The following is a 14449-nucleotide window of genomic DNA, read 5'->3' on the forward strand; positions in this document are numbered from 1 at the left end:
TGTGCTAAAACAGAGCGTTTAAAACAGAGGGTAAATGCAGGCATATTCAGGCCAACAGTATGGTTCAGTCTTTTTATTGGTATTCTGTACAAAATCCAATAAATCACAGAAATAATTGTATAAACAAATTATACCCCCCTACCCCCCCATCTCTATAACAATATTACTGCACCATTAAATAAGCAGAATTAATTTCATGAACAATTACATTTATACATATAAGTGAATTAAATCCGATAGAAACATAAACGAAACATATACAAAAAAAAAGGAAAAGACCAAAAACACAAAAAGATAAGTCAATTAAAAATAATAATAATAAAAAAAGGAAAAAGGAAAAGACCAAAAACACACAAAGATAAGTAAATAAAAAATAATAATAATTAAAAAAAAATTAGAAAAGGAAAAAGGAAAAGACCAAAAACACAAAAAGATAAGTAAATACAAAATAATAATAATTAAAAAAAAAAAAAAAATCAGGCTGACAGTATGAGGAAAATAAAGATTTTTTTAAAACATTACAGCATGTAAACATCTTCCAGTAGAAAAACAAAATACAAGTATGAACCTGAAAATGAGCATAATATGGGATCTTTAAGTTAATTTCACTCATGTTATTGACAGGAAATAATTAGTAACTGGCATATAAAACTATGATACAAGCAAAACAATGTCTTAAATAATAATACAAATATAAAAATATATGTTTTCTGCTGTATGTCTAATGTTTTTTTTCAATTTATATGTTTGATTTTAAACATTCAGCTGTAGTCTGCGTGGTGGTACAGGAACCAGCAGTCATTCATCACACCGGCAGCCTGGAGGCAGCAGCGGACACACAGAGAGAGAGAAGAACTTTCCGGAAACTGAGACACGAGGCTCGCAAAACATTTTCCACCGGCTCTTGTTCTCTTTGTCCATCCAGCTCTCTGCTGAAGCAACATCTCTAACAGCAACACCATGGCGACTGTTGTAGACACCAAACTATACGACATCCTCGGAGTGTCTCCTTCCGCCACTGAAAACGAGCTGAAGAAGGTAAATTACACGAAGAGAAAAGGCTGAACGACATTTACTAATAACCTCAGCTACAATCAGGAAATGCGTTGCTATGCTAAGTAGCTGCGCATAGCAACGCGGCTAGTTAGCCAGCTGGCATGCTAACAAGCTAACCGGCCTGGATGCTCATGTGACGATGCGGCTGTGACGATTAACAGTTATGTTATGTGTGAGATCAGGTGATTATCACATTTAGCTACAGTCAATTATTGATTTATTGTTTTAAATAGGACAGTTAACGTGAGTAATATTAACTTAAAAGTGAGGTTGAGTTAGCTGACTTAGCTAGTGACGTTACGAATCAAGTGATTGACCTCACGTTAGCATCACGTTAGCATCAGCTTTAGCATCACGTTAGCTTTAGCTTTAGCATCACGTTAGCTTTAGCTTTAGCATCACGTTAGCTTTACTTTAGCATCACGTTAGCTTTAGCTTTAGCATCACGTTAGCTTTAGCTTTAGCATCACGTTAGCATCAGCTTTAGCATCACGTTAGCATCAGCTTTAGCATCACGTTAGCATCAGCTTTAGCATCACGTTAGCATCACGTTAGCATCACGTTAGCTTGAGCTAGCTCAGGTTAGCTTTAGCTCAGGTGGTTGTCATGTTGTTAGCTAGCTAGCTAGCAACATGACAACCACCTGAGCTAAACATGCTTTAACATGGCCATGGAGCATATATACATATATACTGTATATTTGTATTCTGGGCAGATGGTAGTTTATTTATTGACTACACTGAGGGCGTTTTATATTTTATTTATTTATTTATTGTGTTGAATGTGCTACTTATTTTGTACTGTAATTACCTTGTGCCTTTTCTACCTTTTTCTATTTTCTTAAAGCTGACTTGGTGTAAACTGCTCAGATTTACTTATAGGAGCAAATGGCAACTCTTGAAATCTTGAATCTAAAGCTCAGGTGTTTGTCATGTTGTTAGCTACCTAGCTAGCTCACGTTAAGCCTGTCGAAGGTTCTGGATTGAAAGAGGTAACCTTAGGTTCCTCACAAAAAGGCTGGAGACTACTAACTAACACCTATAGCTAGCTGACAGACATGTGTATATGTACATCTGTGTAGTGAGTGTGACTAAATAGTCTTGAGAAGCCTTCTTTGGATGACTGAACGTGTGTTTGACCGTCCAGTAAAAGGTTACTGCTTGTCAATATAAGAAAGGTTAATCTTTTACTGCCACTTCTCAATGGGGCCTGGGTGTTTTTGTTCAGCCAGTTTACAACACACAGCTACCGCTACATATCAAGATATATTGATAAGGTTAGCTCAATGAAACCTCCGCTAGCATCAGCAGCTAACCCTAGCTAGCTAGATGACAGTTATAACATTAAAGGCATCACGTTGGTGTCAAGTGTTCAGTAACGTTAGGCTATTTATTAGTGAACTTAATCAACGTTGGACGAGAAGAGCATTATCCATCTGTGTGCTGGTGTTAGCAGTATATGCTAATTAGCATACGCACGTTTTACATAAACGTTAGTAATTAAATTGTCAGACATTTTGAGCTGCCATTTTTTTGACAGTAGTGAGTAATTCTCGTGATTTTAAGGAAGCTGATAACCAGTTACTCAATACTAAACCACTGAGCATAGACTTTACGTCACTTAAATGCAGTTTCCATGCAGTGTTTTGCTGGCTGGAACATCTCTGTCGTCAGGGAGGCACATGTTATTGCGTAAAAGAGTAGATAAGGCTCCTTCATATGAGTTTGAGTCATGTCAGTGTGTGTGATTCCAGTGAACAACGCACGTCTGCAATGATGATAGATAGACAGATAGATAGATAGTAACTTTAATGATCCCGAGGGAAATTCAAGTTTCCAGCAGCACAGTACCATAGTGCAAAACATGTTAGTAAAAAGGCAGTAAAAAAGTTAGTAGTGCAAAGTACAAAAACATATACCAGATATAAAAATACAAGGAGATGAAGAAAACTGTTAAAACTGAATATAGTGCAGGGTAACAGCTGTGATACACGACTATTAAAAAAGTGAATATAGTGCAGAAGATACTGTTAAAAATGAGTATAGTGCAGGGTTACTCCAGTAGCTTAGTCTATGAAAGTGCACTGTGTGCATTATTATCTGTCCTGCAGACCCTCTTCCTTTGTTATGATGATATTAGCTAACAAGGCTCCCTTTTTTTGTGTACTCCTAGGCATACCGGAAACTGGCAAAAGAATACCACCCTGACAAGAACCCAAATGCTGGTGACAAGGTAAGACACATGTGACAGTCCAGCTCTGGTTTAAATTCAGCCTGAAGATGAACCTTTATTAATCCCCGGAGGGAAATTCAGGTGTCAAAGCAGCAACATCAGCAAACAGATGACAGGTAGTCATCACAGGCGTGTTTAACAGTGGATGGGTAATGCCGTTTCTATGCAAATTTAAAATGGGGAGCAAACAAGAATATGTATGAGTAGAAGGATATGTTGAACAGAGTGGTGTGTACGACCATTGTTGCCCCAACAAAAAGGGTTTAAAGGAGATGCTCTTTGGAGGGGGTTTATTGGAACCAAAGCTTTGTCCCTCCCTAATTTCTTGAAGCTATTTTTAATGTGTTATGGATAGTGGATAGTTCTGACAGAAACTATCGATAGCGATACCTGGGCTTTTGGTATCGGCCGATACCGAGTACTGATCCGATACCAGTTTTTAATTAATAAGCTGTATGCCTCTCTGCGTGGAAGAGACTGGGATCATTCTTTTTTGTGTAAGGCAACATCAGGCTTGACTTAAACATTGCTTTCTTATCTTTGTAAAACAAAGTGTAACGAATGAATACATGGATATAACTTTACTGAATTGATATTTATTATTAAAATAATACACCAGAAACTTGGTAAAAAAAATCTTCAAAATTATCAGAAATTACAATTCAAGAGTAAGTGTTTCATGCAGCAGCAAATTGCTTAAAACTTAAACAGGAATTAAAATTACAGTATATAATGTATATAGTATACAAACATAGAATTTAATTGAATAGATCGGCCCCATTGTCACCGATATCCTATCCAGCTATTTGAGGCAACATTGGCCCGATATCCGATCCGGTATCGATGCATCCCTAACACAAACTGTTAGGGATGCCAACAGAAACCATTTTAGTTTTACTTTTCTTTTCCATGTAGGCTAAAGCATTATGTTCTGTCACTGTTTAATTTGTTTTTGAACATGCAGTTCAATTCCCTCAGCCCCCTAACTTCCCCAGACCTCCCACAGCTCTACATGATATTGTCATTAGCTTATAATGTAGCTTTTTTTTTGGGGGGGGAAATCAGTGGAAACATTAATAATTAAGGACCCCTCTTCCATCATTCCCCATGTGGCAGAGTGCCATTTTCTCAGCAGGGGATCACATTGTTAGCAGTAGGACATGCAAACTGCAGAGAATGAAGCCTGGAGGCATTATTTGTAAAAGGGGAAAACACTTGCTTTTAAGCAAATGAAGTGTGTGATACCCATCTCATCCTTTCCAGTGTCGATGAGAAGATGGCTACATAATGTGTGTTAAATTTGTGTTTAGATAATGTCAGAGAAGTGATTCAACTCTGCAGTAATTTTATTGAATGAAGTCTCTGGCTGTTAATGGAATACTGTATATAATATTGTAATACTTTTGGTAAATTTATTCTTAGTGGTTTCTGGGATGTTGAGTGACAGGGTATGCGATTACGTGTGGATGACGACCCGTATGTAAGGGTATTGCATTGCAACCTGAGGCATGCTTTACCCTGGAATGATGTCACTTTTGTTCCGACCAGAGCTGAGGTGAAACAGGGCTTCAGACTAACTTTTCTACATTGATTGCACTGGTGCGCCCAACTTTCATTTAGGTGCACAAGCACATCATTTAGGTGCACCCAGAATTTTAACCCTAACCCTAACACCTTTTGGCGCCGAAATAATAGCTTAATTTTAAGCATTTTGTCAGTTCCCATAGGCCTACACATTGGTAATTTCTCAACACATTATGTTAATAGTTATAACCAGGAATAAAGGTGCAGATAAATGTTTTTGAGTCAGATGAGGTCATCTCGGCCAAAGATGCTGGGTCAGAAGGGCACTTACCCCCCCTCCTTACACACACACACACACACATGCGCACGCACACGCACGCACACACACAGGCTTTACGCCCCTGTCCCACTTTGCAAATGAGAGTAGATTAAGAAAATAATGTGGGAAATGCCACAAAAAGCGCAAGCTTCAATGCTGGAAATACTTCTGCGTGAAAATGGCCACAGCCTGTTTTTAAGTGCAATCCACATGTTTGCATATTGCATTGGTAAAGTAATTATAAAGAAATTATCGGTAAAGTTGTCTAGTGTGCCTTGTGAAATGAATCCAGTGACTCTGCCTTAGGCATCTTACCAGGGACAGGGGAGACAGGTGGTGGAGCGGTTACCTCCACCAATGATGTCGGGTCTGGGCTGTGTCGTTCAGGGCCGGGGACAGGTGTAACGGGCACTGCAGCATTTTTCTTGACGAAAAAACAATCAATACTTCTCTTCATTTTGAATTACTGGTATGTTTTATGGTTGTGATGTCGCTCGAGGAGGAGTACAGGGCGCAGTTTCACACATACACACACAGACAGACCTGCTAAATGTCAGACGCACCGGTGCGACCAATGAAAATGTTTAGTTGCACTTGACAAATTTTTGTTCGCATATGCAACAGCTCCACTGCTCTGAAGGTTAAAATTACACCTTGTTAAATTGTTTTGTTGTCTGTTCTCTCAAAATATAGTTCAAAGAAATCAGTTTTGCCTACGAGGTGCTGACCAACCCTGAAAAGAAGGAACTTTATGACCGCTATGGAGAACAAGGCTTGCGGGAAGGAGGTGGAGGTGGCCCGGGGATGGACGATATCTTCTCCCACATCTTTGGCGGTGGACTTTTTGGATTCATGGGTGGCCAGGGGAGTCGCTCCAGGAATGGAGGTCGGAGGAGAGGAGAGGACATGGTCCATCCACTCAAGTAAGACCAAGCTTGTCCACTCGCATATAGGCTACTTGAGTTAAATATTTGTACTTTATTATGTGTAAAAATTCATATGTATTGAATTTAGTTAAAAAGTTCTTGGTGTTCCGTACAAGCCAATGTTGTACTCCATGCCTTGTGTCACTTAACAGTATCTAAACATCACACTTTTTCTACAGGGTGTCACTGGAGGACGTTTACAACGGAAAAACAACTAAACTACAACTTAGCAAGAATGTACTGTGTAGCACTTGTAATGGGTAAGTTGTATACAACCAATATGGTGCTTTAGTTCATGTTGATGTCTGCTTGATTATTTAGTCTATTGCAGTGTTGACGTTTTGCAAGTTTCTAACAACAAATCCATCTGTGTATGTGTGCAGGCAGGGAGGCAAGACGGGCGCTGTACAAAAATGTACAACATGTAGGGGGCGTGGCATGCGCATCATGATCAGACAGCTGGCCCCAGGAATGGTCCAACAGATGCAGTCTGTGTGCACTGATTGTAATGGAGAAGGTAAGGGGCCACGGTGATCTAAATCGTGATCAAGCATTTTGTCTGTGTATTATTGTGGCCCGGCCTGCACATGTCCCTCACCTCTTCTCCTTCAACCCACTCCAGGTGAAGTTATCAGTGAGAAAGACCGCTGTAAAAAATGCGAGGGCAAGAAAGTGATTAAGGAGGTGAAGATTCTGGAGGTACACGTGGACAAGGGCATGAAGCACGGCCAGAAAATTACCTTTGGAGGGGAGGCTGACCAGGCACCTGGCGTCGAGCCTGGGGATATAGTCCTTGTCCTGCAGGAAAAAGACAATGAGGTAGGAGTACCAGTCCCCCAATACTGCAGCCATACTCATCTTAACCTGCCCTCTATTTCCCATATGCACTCTGTGTCATAGGGGGAATATTTTTATTATTATTTAGGACATTGTTTTGCTTGTATCATAGTTTTATGCCAGTTACTTATTATTTCCTGCCAATAAAAAGGTGACCTTAGCTGTCAGCCGACTTCCCTCACCTGGTCACAACTTCCTACCGATTCTTTTGAGGTTATAGTGTTTGTGGGCTTTGGTTACAATGTGCCTGTAAAGTTCTCTATATGCATAAAATGTGCCATGTGTGCAACATGTGTCAGGAAACATCCATTTGCGCTACATCAGACCCAAGCATGTGGGTGCACAGGTGACAACTTTGTACATCTGCTGTACAAGAAGCGCTACACGAGTGGAGTTTGTCTGGAAAAGGTTAATCATGTTTCTTGATGGGCTAATAAAACAGAGTTAAAGTTTCTGTAGGATTGGAATTTGCCAAGTTAGTGTTGTGTAAAACTGATAAGCTTGAAAAGCAGCAAAATATGTGCAAATCCAAACCTCATGTAAAGCCTTTATTACCCTCCGTGAATATAGTTCAACAATTCTCACAGCTGCTTCACAGTAAAAGCCAAACTCAACTGAGTTTACTGAGATCACAAACACCATAGTTTCTGCGTGTCCTCTGACATCTGTTGTCAGCTATTCTTGTTCTTTAGCTTTGATTTGTCCCTTGGACACATTGTGCTTTAAATTTGTGTTTCTGATCATTTTATTCCTCATTCCTGCTTAAGCAGTTTAAGAAATGTGTGCGTGATCTGTCTTAGATTTAAATGGGCAAGAAAAACCTTATTTCGTGTAATCTCCTTCCTTCGCACTACTACTTGGGTGCAATGTAGCGGTTATGGAAGTATTTGGCATTTTGTGTGACAGATTGTGAAAATGTATCAAAAAGAACTGTCAAAATACTTGTCTGCCAAGAAGGTTGTGTCTCTTGATGGAATAAGAAATTATTTAAATGAGGGATGGTAGGTTTGTTTTGGAAAAAAAAACATGGTTACACATTGGGAAGCAGTTAGAGGAGAACCTTTCAGAAGAGTTTTCACAGCCTGCGCCTAGGACAATACAGCAGATAGGTGGTGTCCATTATGTTTTCCTGTTTTCAGCCTTACCTTTTAGCTGTATCCCATTCCTTTGTGGATTAATTCATGGTTTCTCTGCAGTGTTTATTGGAATGCTAACGTAGTGCATTGGCTAGAGGCTAGTGCACTATCGTATTGGGGATTAGCATTGTGATTTTTTTTGTTGTTTTTTTTGTTGTTGCTTTTTTAAAAGTCAGTGCTTTGAGCCCGAAAAGTCACGCATGGTCTTACATGTGTTGAAATAGCCAGAATGCATACTGGTTTTCCACTAGGTGCTGAGTGTGCATAACCAGTTTCGGTATAAATCAGATTTTCCTGGCGTAGGTCCAAAAAAACGAGTGATATACCATATCTGCGACAGTGTTACAGAGTCCAGTGTTACAGTTTGTCACTGCAGTCGCATCCAGCTGGTGGTTCTTCAAACCTCTCCACTGCCTGAGTGCTAATAACCAGCTTGTCTTGACAGTCCGGTGCTGTCAGAGCTGAACATTGTACAAACTGAGGACATGGAATTACTTGAGTGGATACCTGCCATGGTGAATTGGCCAACCTTTAACAACCAAATCCCCTAATTTTAGATGCAACATAATTTCAAAGAATGTTTAGCTATGTTCTTGCTGTTGTTGGACCAGACATCCTCTTATATATTGATACATTATTTCGAGTAATATTTTAAGTTTGCATTACACAACACAACAGATTAGTGAAATGAGCAACCGCTGAGGGCAGGTCCACCAACACATCTTGACTTGAGTTATCTAACACCTAAAATTTGGGTGGTGTTGCTTTTGTCTGGGGCTGCTTCGCTAACCAGCACACCCAGTATACTTCAGAAGCATGCCATTCATGAGCCGTTGGGCTGTCCTTGATTCGTGAGTAAGATAACAGTCTGAGACACACCTCTTGGTTAGCAGGACAACATTAATACCAGGGCTCTATCTTCACTTTATTAACCACCGTCCCAAAATACAATTTAAACCATCCCGAAGTAAATGCTGGTCGTCCCAATTACAAAATTACTTTTTCAATAATATTATTTCCATAATTATAAGTCAATCTGTTTTTTGTTTTTTATCATAATATCCATATTATTGACTTTGTTAACCCTCTCCAATGGGAGGGACAGACAGAGAGCGTGGTTGGATTTTGTCCCCGTTTTTGTATTTTTCTCTTCCGTGGTACTTTTTGCCGGTTATACCGCCGGTGACACCAGAAAGCGTAAAATCCCACACCGTTTGGGACGTCTGTGTGACTGCCTGACAGCTGCGATTCATCTTCTCGCTGTGTGTGTGCGCGCACCAGTGTGTGTGTGACAGAGTGCTTGCACACTCTTGAATTTTGTACTCTCTTGCAATATTTGTTGTTGTCACCCCTGATCATTTTTTTTCCTGTCAATGAGATGAGGGGATGCCCTTAAATTATAGCCCTGAATACTATAGTCTACCTAATGTCCACACCTCAATCCTATAAAAGTAGTATGAGACGCATTGAACAGAGGGATCCAGGAAAAGCCCCACAAGTGCCTCACATTTCTGGAAATTTCTGCCAAATCCCTGTGATGACATTTGAGTTGAAAATATTAGCTGATAAGCGGTTGACACTCGGTCATCACAGTTAGTTGCCCCTCCCTGTAAAATCAGGTTTTCTCAGGTTTTCTTGTACGAGCCAGGTTGCCTTTGACAATGCTAAGTGATTTTGGCTTAACTGGAACAGCAGGCTGAGCTGCAGCGATGCCCCGGCTCTTTCTCCCAGGAGATATCCGTCATGTCAAAATATGTTCGTGGATGGTGCAAGCAAAATAGGTTACTACTACTACAGCTGGCTACAGCAACACAGATAACATTGACAAGTACTTTGGATGTTACCGACATGCCACTCCTATGAGTAATGCATGGAAATAGTTGTTGTGTGTTAGCGGGCAGGTTAATTTGCTTCTCTGTACATTCAGTATCTGAAGATAAGTTAAACAAATGTTTTGGCTTTCAAAACTAAGTCAGACATCAAAGCTCTGTGGAGGAAACTGCACAAATGTAATCAGTTTTCCAGATGAGGCTTAATACTATAGGTTATTTCACTGTCGCAGTTGTTTGTGCTTGCAGTGCTGCTTTTCACCAGCAGATGCTGTGGGTTTGTTGACTGTTGATTATGAGAATACTGTGGTCAGAGTCATTTAATTCCTTTGTCCTAAAACTAACAAACTATGCATGCATACTTTTGAGACATTGACAAATGACCTGTGATGTTGGTATGAAAAAGTTCATCTCTTTCTCTCTATTTTCAGACATTCAGGCGAGATGGCAATGACCTGTTCATGAACCACAAGCTGGGGCTGGTGGAGGCGCTGTGCGGCTTCCAGTTTATGCTGAAACACTTAGACGGAAGACAGATCGTTGTGAAGTACCCTGCTGGCAAAGTCATTGAACCAGGTTAATATTCTGCTTACTTCAGCTGTTTCTCTTCTCTATTTTTAACATTATTTCACCGATCAGATGTACACATTGTATGTTAATAAGGTAAAAGCGCCGATGACCTAGTTGCTGCACAAAGGAATGTGTTACATTAGCATGTCCTCACACCTGAGCACGCTCCACACTAACTTTGTTGTCTCACTACAAAGAAGTCATGGGTGAATAGATTCCACTTGCATGTGTGTGATAAGTGTTAATATTGAATAGGCAGTTTTCAGAAGTAAAACAGTAACACACTGGGTTCCTGAACACAGCAAGGAGGCACATTTTAGAAGGCATGAAGCAGCTCTGGTGATGTTGGACTTGGGTGCCCGAGTCAAGGACGCAGCAACAGTTCTTGATAAATGAGGGGAGAGTGGGGTCAGCAACATCCTCTTGTGAGTTCTGGAAAGACGACCAAAAGTCACCTCTCGAACACGTTCTTCCTCCCTCTTCTTCTCTGAAGCGCGGGTCCAAGGACAGAGGGTGTCATAATAAATAAAATTGGCTTGGCTTCTCTTGTCCGTTTACATGCATTGGAAGTTGTGGAATCAGCTATAATATAATATGCTGCATGAATAAGTTGGGATCTGTTGTGAATTTTTTTTTTAACACACTGCATCTTTTCCAGGCTCAGTCAGGGTGGTGCGAGGAGAGGGCATGCCACAATACCGAAACCCCTTTGAGAAGGGAGACCTGTATGTCAAGTTTGATGTCCAGTTCCCAGACAACAACTGGATCAGCCCTGAGAAACTTGCGGTATGACATGTTATTATTACCTGTCTATCATCTTCTGGCATTCTTTGATTTACTACAGTGAATATACAAACATTCAGAACAGCTATTGGCCTAAATGCTTTATACTCTACCAGTGTTGATAATATAATATGTGTTGTCATGACCTATGGACTCAGATTATAAATGTAGAGCTAAATTCCAGAAAGATTTAGCAATGAAATCATAAAGACACATTTAGGGTCAAGATTTCCGGCTACTCTGTTGGGTTTCTTTGCAGATTTGTATATGTGGGAATGTACAGTGAGCTAGTTATTATCACAAAAGCTATTAGCACTACTGTCTCAGGTAGAACGTACAGTGAGCCTTATTACACAACTGAAATATCTCAACACTCTCTGCAGTCATGTCATTTCAGATGTATTATTGAAATGGTGGAGATCATAAATGCTCTTTAGCTTCAAGCCTTTTTAGGGGACATCACAGCTGTCAGTGGCGCGTAGACACAATGTAAACACACTTGTTCTTTTAAATATAGCTTCGAGGTGAAGGAACAGATGGTGTATTGGTGGCAGTGGTATTGAAGAAAAGGATTCACACCATTCTGCTTAGGCTTTAAGTTTAGATTTTTAAGATTTTTTTAAACAGTTACAGCTCACTGGTGCTACTACTGCACAACAATTTCCCTCGGCATAAATACAGTTCTATTTTATCTCATCTTAGTGATGAAGCTGTCGGACCAGTATTATGTTTACTAATGCACTTTCTTCCTGGTGGATGCTAGCTTGTTCAAACATCTTGGCTGAAAAACAAGTAATGTAGGCAAAGAGAAATTACGGATGGAAAGTAAATGTTTAGTGTACTTCCCATATCATAGCTCTTTTTTTGTATTTACCTACTAATGACATGACAGAAAAGATGTGCCTTCATGAGATCAAGGGATATAAAATGGAAATAAAATCTGAAACAATTGTCGATTAAAGAAAATGAATAGGCGACTACTTTATTAATCATTTAAATAGTTTTTAAGCAAAAATTCAGTGGGGTCAGCTTCTCAAATGTGAATATCTTCCGTCTTTCTTAATCATCTGTGATAGTAAACAGAATAGAGTTTGGTTTCAGACTGTAGGTAAACAAACAAGACGTCACTATCGGCTCTGAGAACTTGTGATGGGCATTTTAAGCATGTAATTTACAAAGATATTCTACACAATGTTGTAGAAATGTGTTTTTTAATTTCAGATGGACTTCAATTTATTTAAAAATATAAGACAAATAACATATTTATTGGTACTGTTTATAAATTTGTTATTATGCTACAATGTAGATCAACTAAAGTGAGTAAACTCGCAGGTTTTCAACGAGCATGCTTCAGCCTCCACAAGTAAGAATTTGCAGCTAAATTTATACCAGTAATTCCATTCAGGGATTCAGAGTTATTCTGGTCATAAATGGGTTACTGATTGAGCACTAGCTTTCACACAGTAGCACTTCTTATTCTTATCTGTCTGAAGATCTCTGAATAGAGTTAATTTTTGTTCCTCAGCAACGGCCAAATTCCTTCGGTATCACCGCACTCTCGGCCCCACAACCGTTTGCGTGGTTAGAAAACATGATGACGCTCTCCGTTTACAGCTGCATAATGATGAATGTTTGTCCATGTGTAGGAGCTGGAGGACATGCTGCCCTCACGGTCAGAGCCGCCCATCATCACCGCGGACACGGAGGAGGTGGACCTGCAGGACTACGACGTCAGCCAGAGCTCGACATCGGGCAGCCGCAGGGAGGCCTACAACGACAGCTCCGACGAAGAGGGAGGCCATCCCGGGCCGGGGGTACAGTGTGCCCACCAGTAGTCTCACATACACACACACACACACACATGTATATGACCCACGTTTTGCTTGGGGAGAAAATGTCCGAGTTGCAGAGTAAACAAGGAGGTAGGTGAGACTGAAAAAAGGCTTGGTAGTTCCTCAGACACAGATCAAATGGAATCATGGCACCTGGAATTTAATGTTATTGACTTGCGTGCTGGGATTGTTTTGATCTTTGTCTTAAGAACTCACACCGGGGCAGCCAAAGACTCATTACACTGCACCTGAAACAGATTTAGACACTTTAAACTTCAGGTAGAAGTCATATAATGTATTTAAGATGTATCAAAACAAATGGTTGCCCCTGTGAATGCCATGTAGGACTGTGATCTGGTGTTCAAGGTGAAGCGCTCACCCCTCTACTCCTCTGTCACTCCGCCCCGTTAAAGTCCACCCCCCTCCGCTAATGGGAGCTCCAGATCAGTCGAAGAAAAAGGAATGTTTCTTGTTTGCTGAGTGTGTGACTTGCATTTTGTTTTCATAGTATTTACAATAATTAATTTAAGAACTAACCAATGTGCATACACAGACAAAGCAGCTGAGCAATGTGACGTGCAGATCCTTCATGGATTCATCCACTCAGCACCATTTGTAGGATTTGTTTCTGATTTTTACAGCTTTGTTTTCTTTGTAGGTTTTTACTTGTTTTGTTTTTTCCTTTTCTTTATATTTTAATTAAAACAGAAAAAAAACATTGGTTATTGTGTATATCATTGAACTGGTTGTTGGTAAGCTTCATCAGCTGCTGTATTCAAAGCTGTGTGATTTTTAAAAAATGACAAAGTGAAAAGACAAAAACGTATAGCCTGTATCTGTGCTGAGACCATGTGCATGTAAAAAAGCTTTGGTTCCCCGCACTTATCAAACATCAAATAAAGCAGCACACTTCTTAAGAAAATGTCTATGAAGTTGTTGAATAAATTGTTGAAATATCACATGCTGTGTGTGGTGCTTTGGTTTATTTCTTCATTCTTATTAACAATCACAAAAAGATAAATAGTTTTATCTAGCCGAGCAGATTGGCTTTGACTCTTTGAGACTTTTGCTGCCGTTACCAATACACAATAGGGATGCTCAGAGCCTCAGAGCATTATTACACTGGAAAATAATCAACATCCTTTCCAGAAACAATGCGTCAGAGACCAGAGCTAATCCACAGATCCTGTCAGCACTGATTGCCAACTGTTTCTCAATAATAGCTGTTGACAGCAAATACCACCTGACAAGAATGTGTTGATGCTCATTTTATATCCATCCAAAGTTTCCATCATCAGTCAGTCACCCCATTAAAGTGAATGAGATCACACTTCGTCCTCAATGCAGTCTGAGTAAATGGAAAGACTTGCAGACAAACAATACCTAGTAATGGGTTTTGTTGAAG

General features: G+C 40.0%; 1 protein-coding gene and 1 long non-coding RNA gene across 2 annotated transcripts in view; one reads left to right on the plus strand and one right to left on the minus strand.

Annotated features, from left to right (window-relative positions):
* Positions 1–7521, minus strand: part of LOC119503738 — a 20971-nt gene extending 13450 nt beyond the window's left edge. Inside the window, exon 1 of the long non-coding RNA XR_005210378.1 lies at positions 7510–7521. This is a non-coding gene — a long non-coding RNA (uncharacterized LOC119503738). The remainder of the gene's footprint in view (positions 1–7509) is intronic.
* Positions 961–14003, plus strand: dnaja2a (DnaJ heat shock protein family (Hsp40) member A2a). The gene is made up of 9 exons (XM_037795671.1): positions 961–1038; positions 3229–3288; positions 5825–6054; positions 6237–6317; positions 6441–6574; positions 6680–6876; positions 10291–10435; positions 11088–11215; positions 12859–14003. The coding sequence occupies exons 1-9, from the start codon at positions 961–963 to the stop codon at positions 13045–13047; spliced, it is 1242 nt and encodes a 413-aa protein (XP_037651599.1). The 3' UTR covers positions 13048–14003.
* The last annotated feature ends 446 nt before the right edge of the window (positions 14004–14449 follow it).

Source organism: Sebastes umbrosus, chromosome 2 (assembly GCF_015220745.1).
Source record: "Sebastes umbrosus isolate fSebUmb1 chromosome 2, fSebUmb1.pri, whole genome shotgun sequence".
NCBI classification, from domain to species: Eukaryota; Metazoa; Chordata; class Actinopteri; order Perciformes; family Sebastidae; genus Sebastes; species Sebastes umbrosus.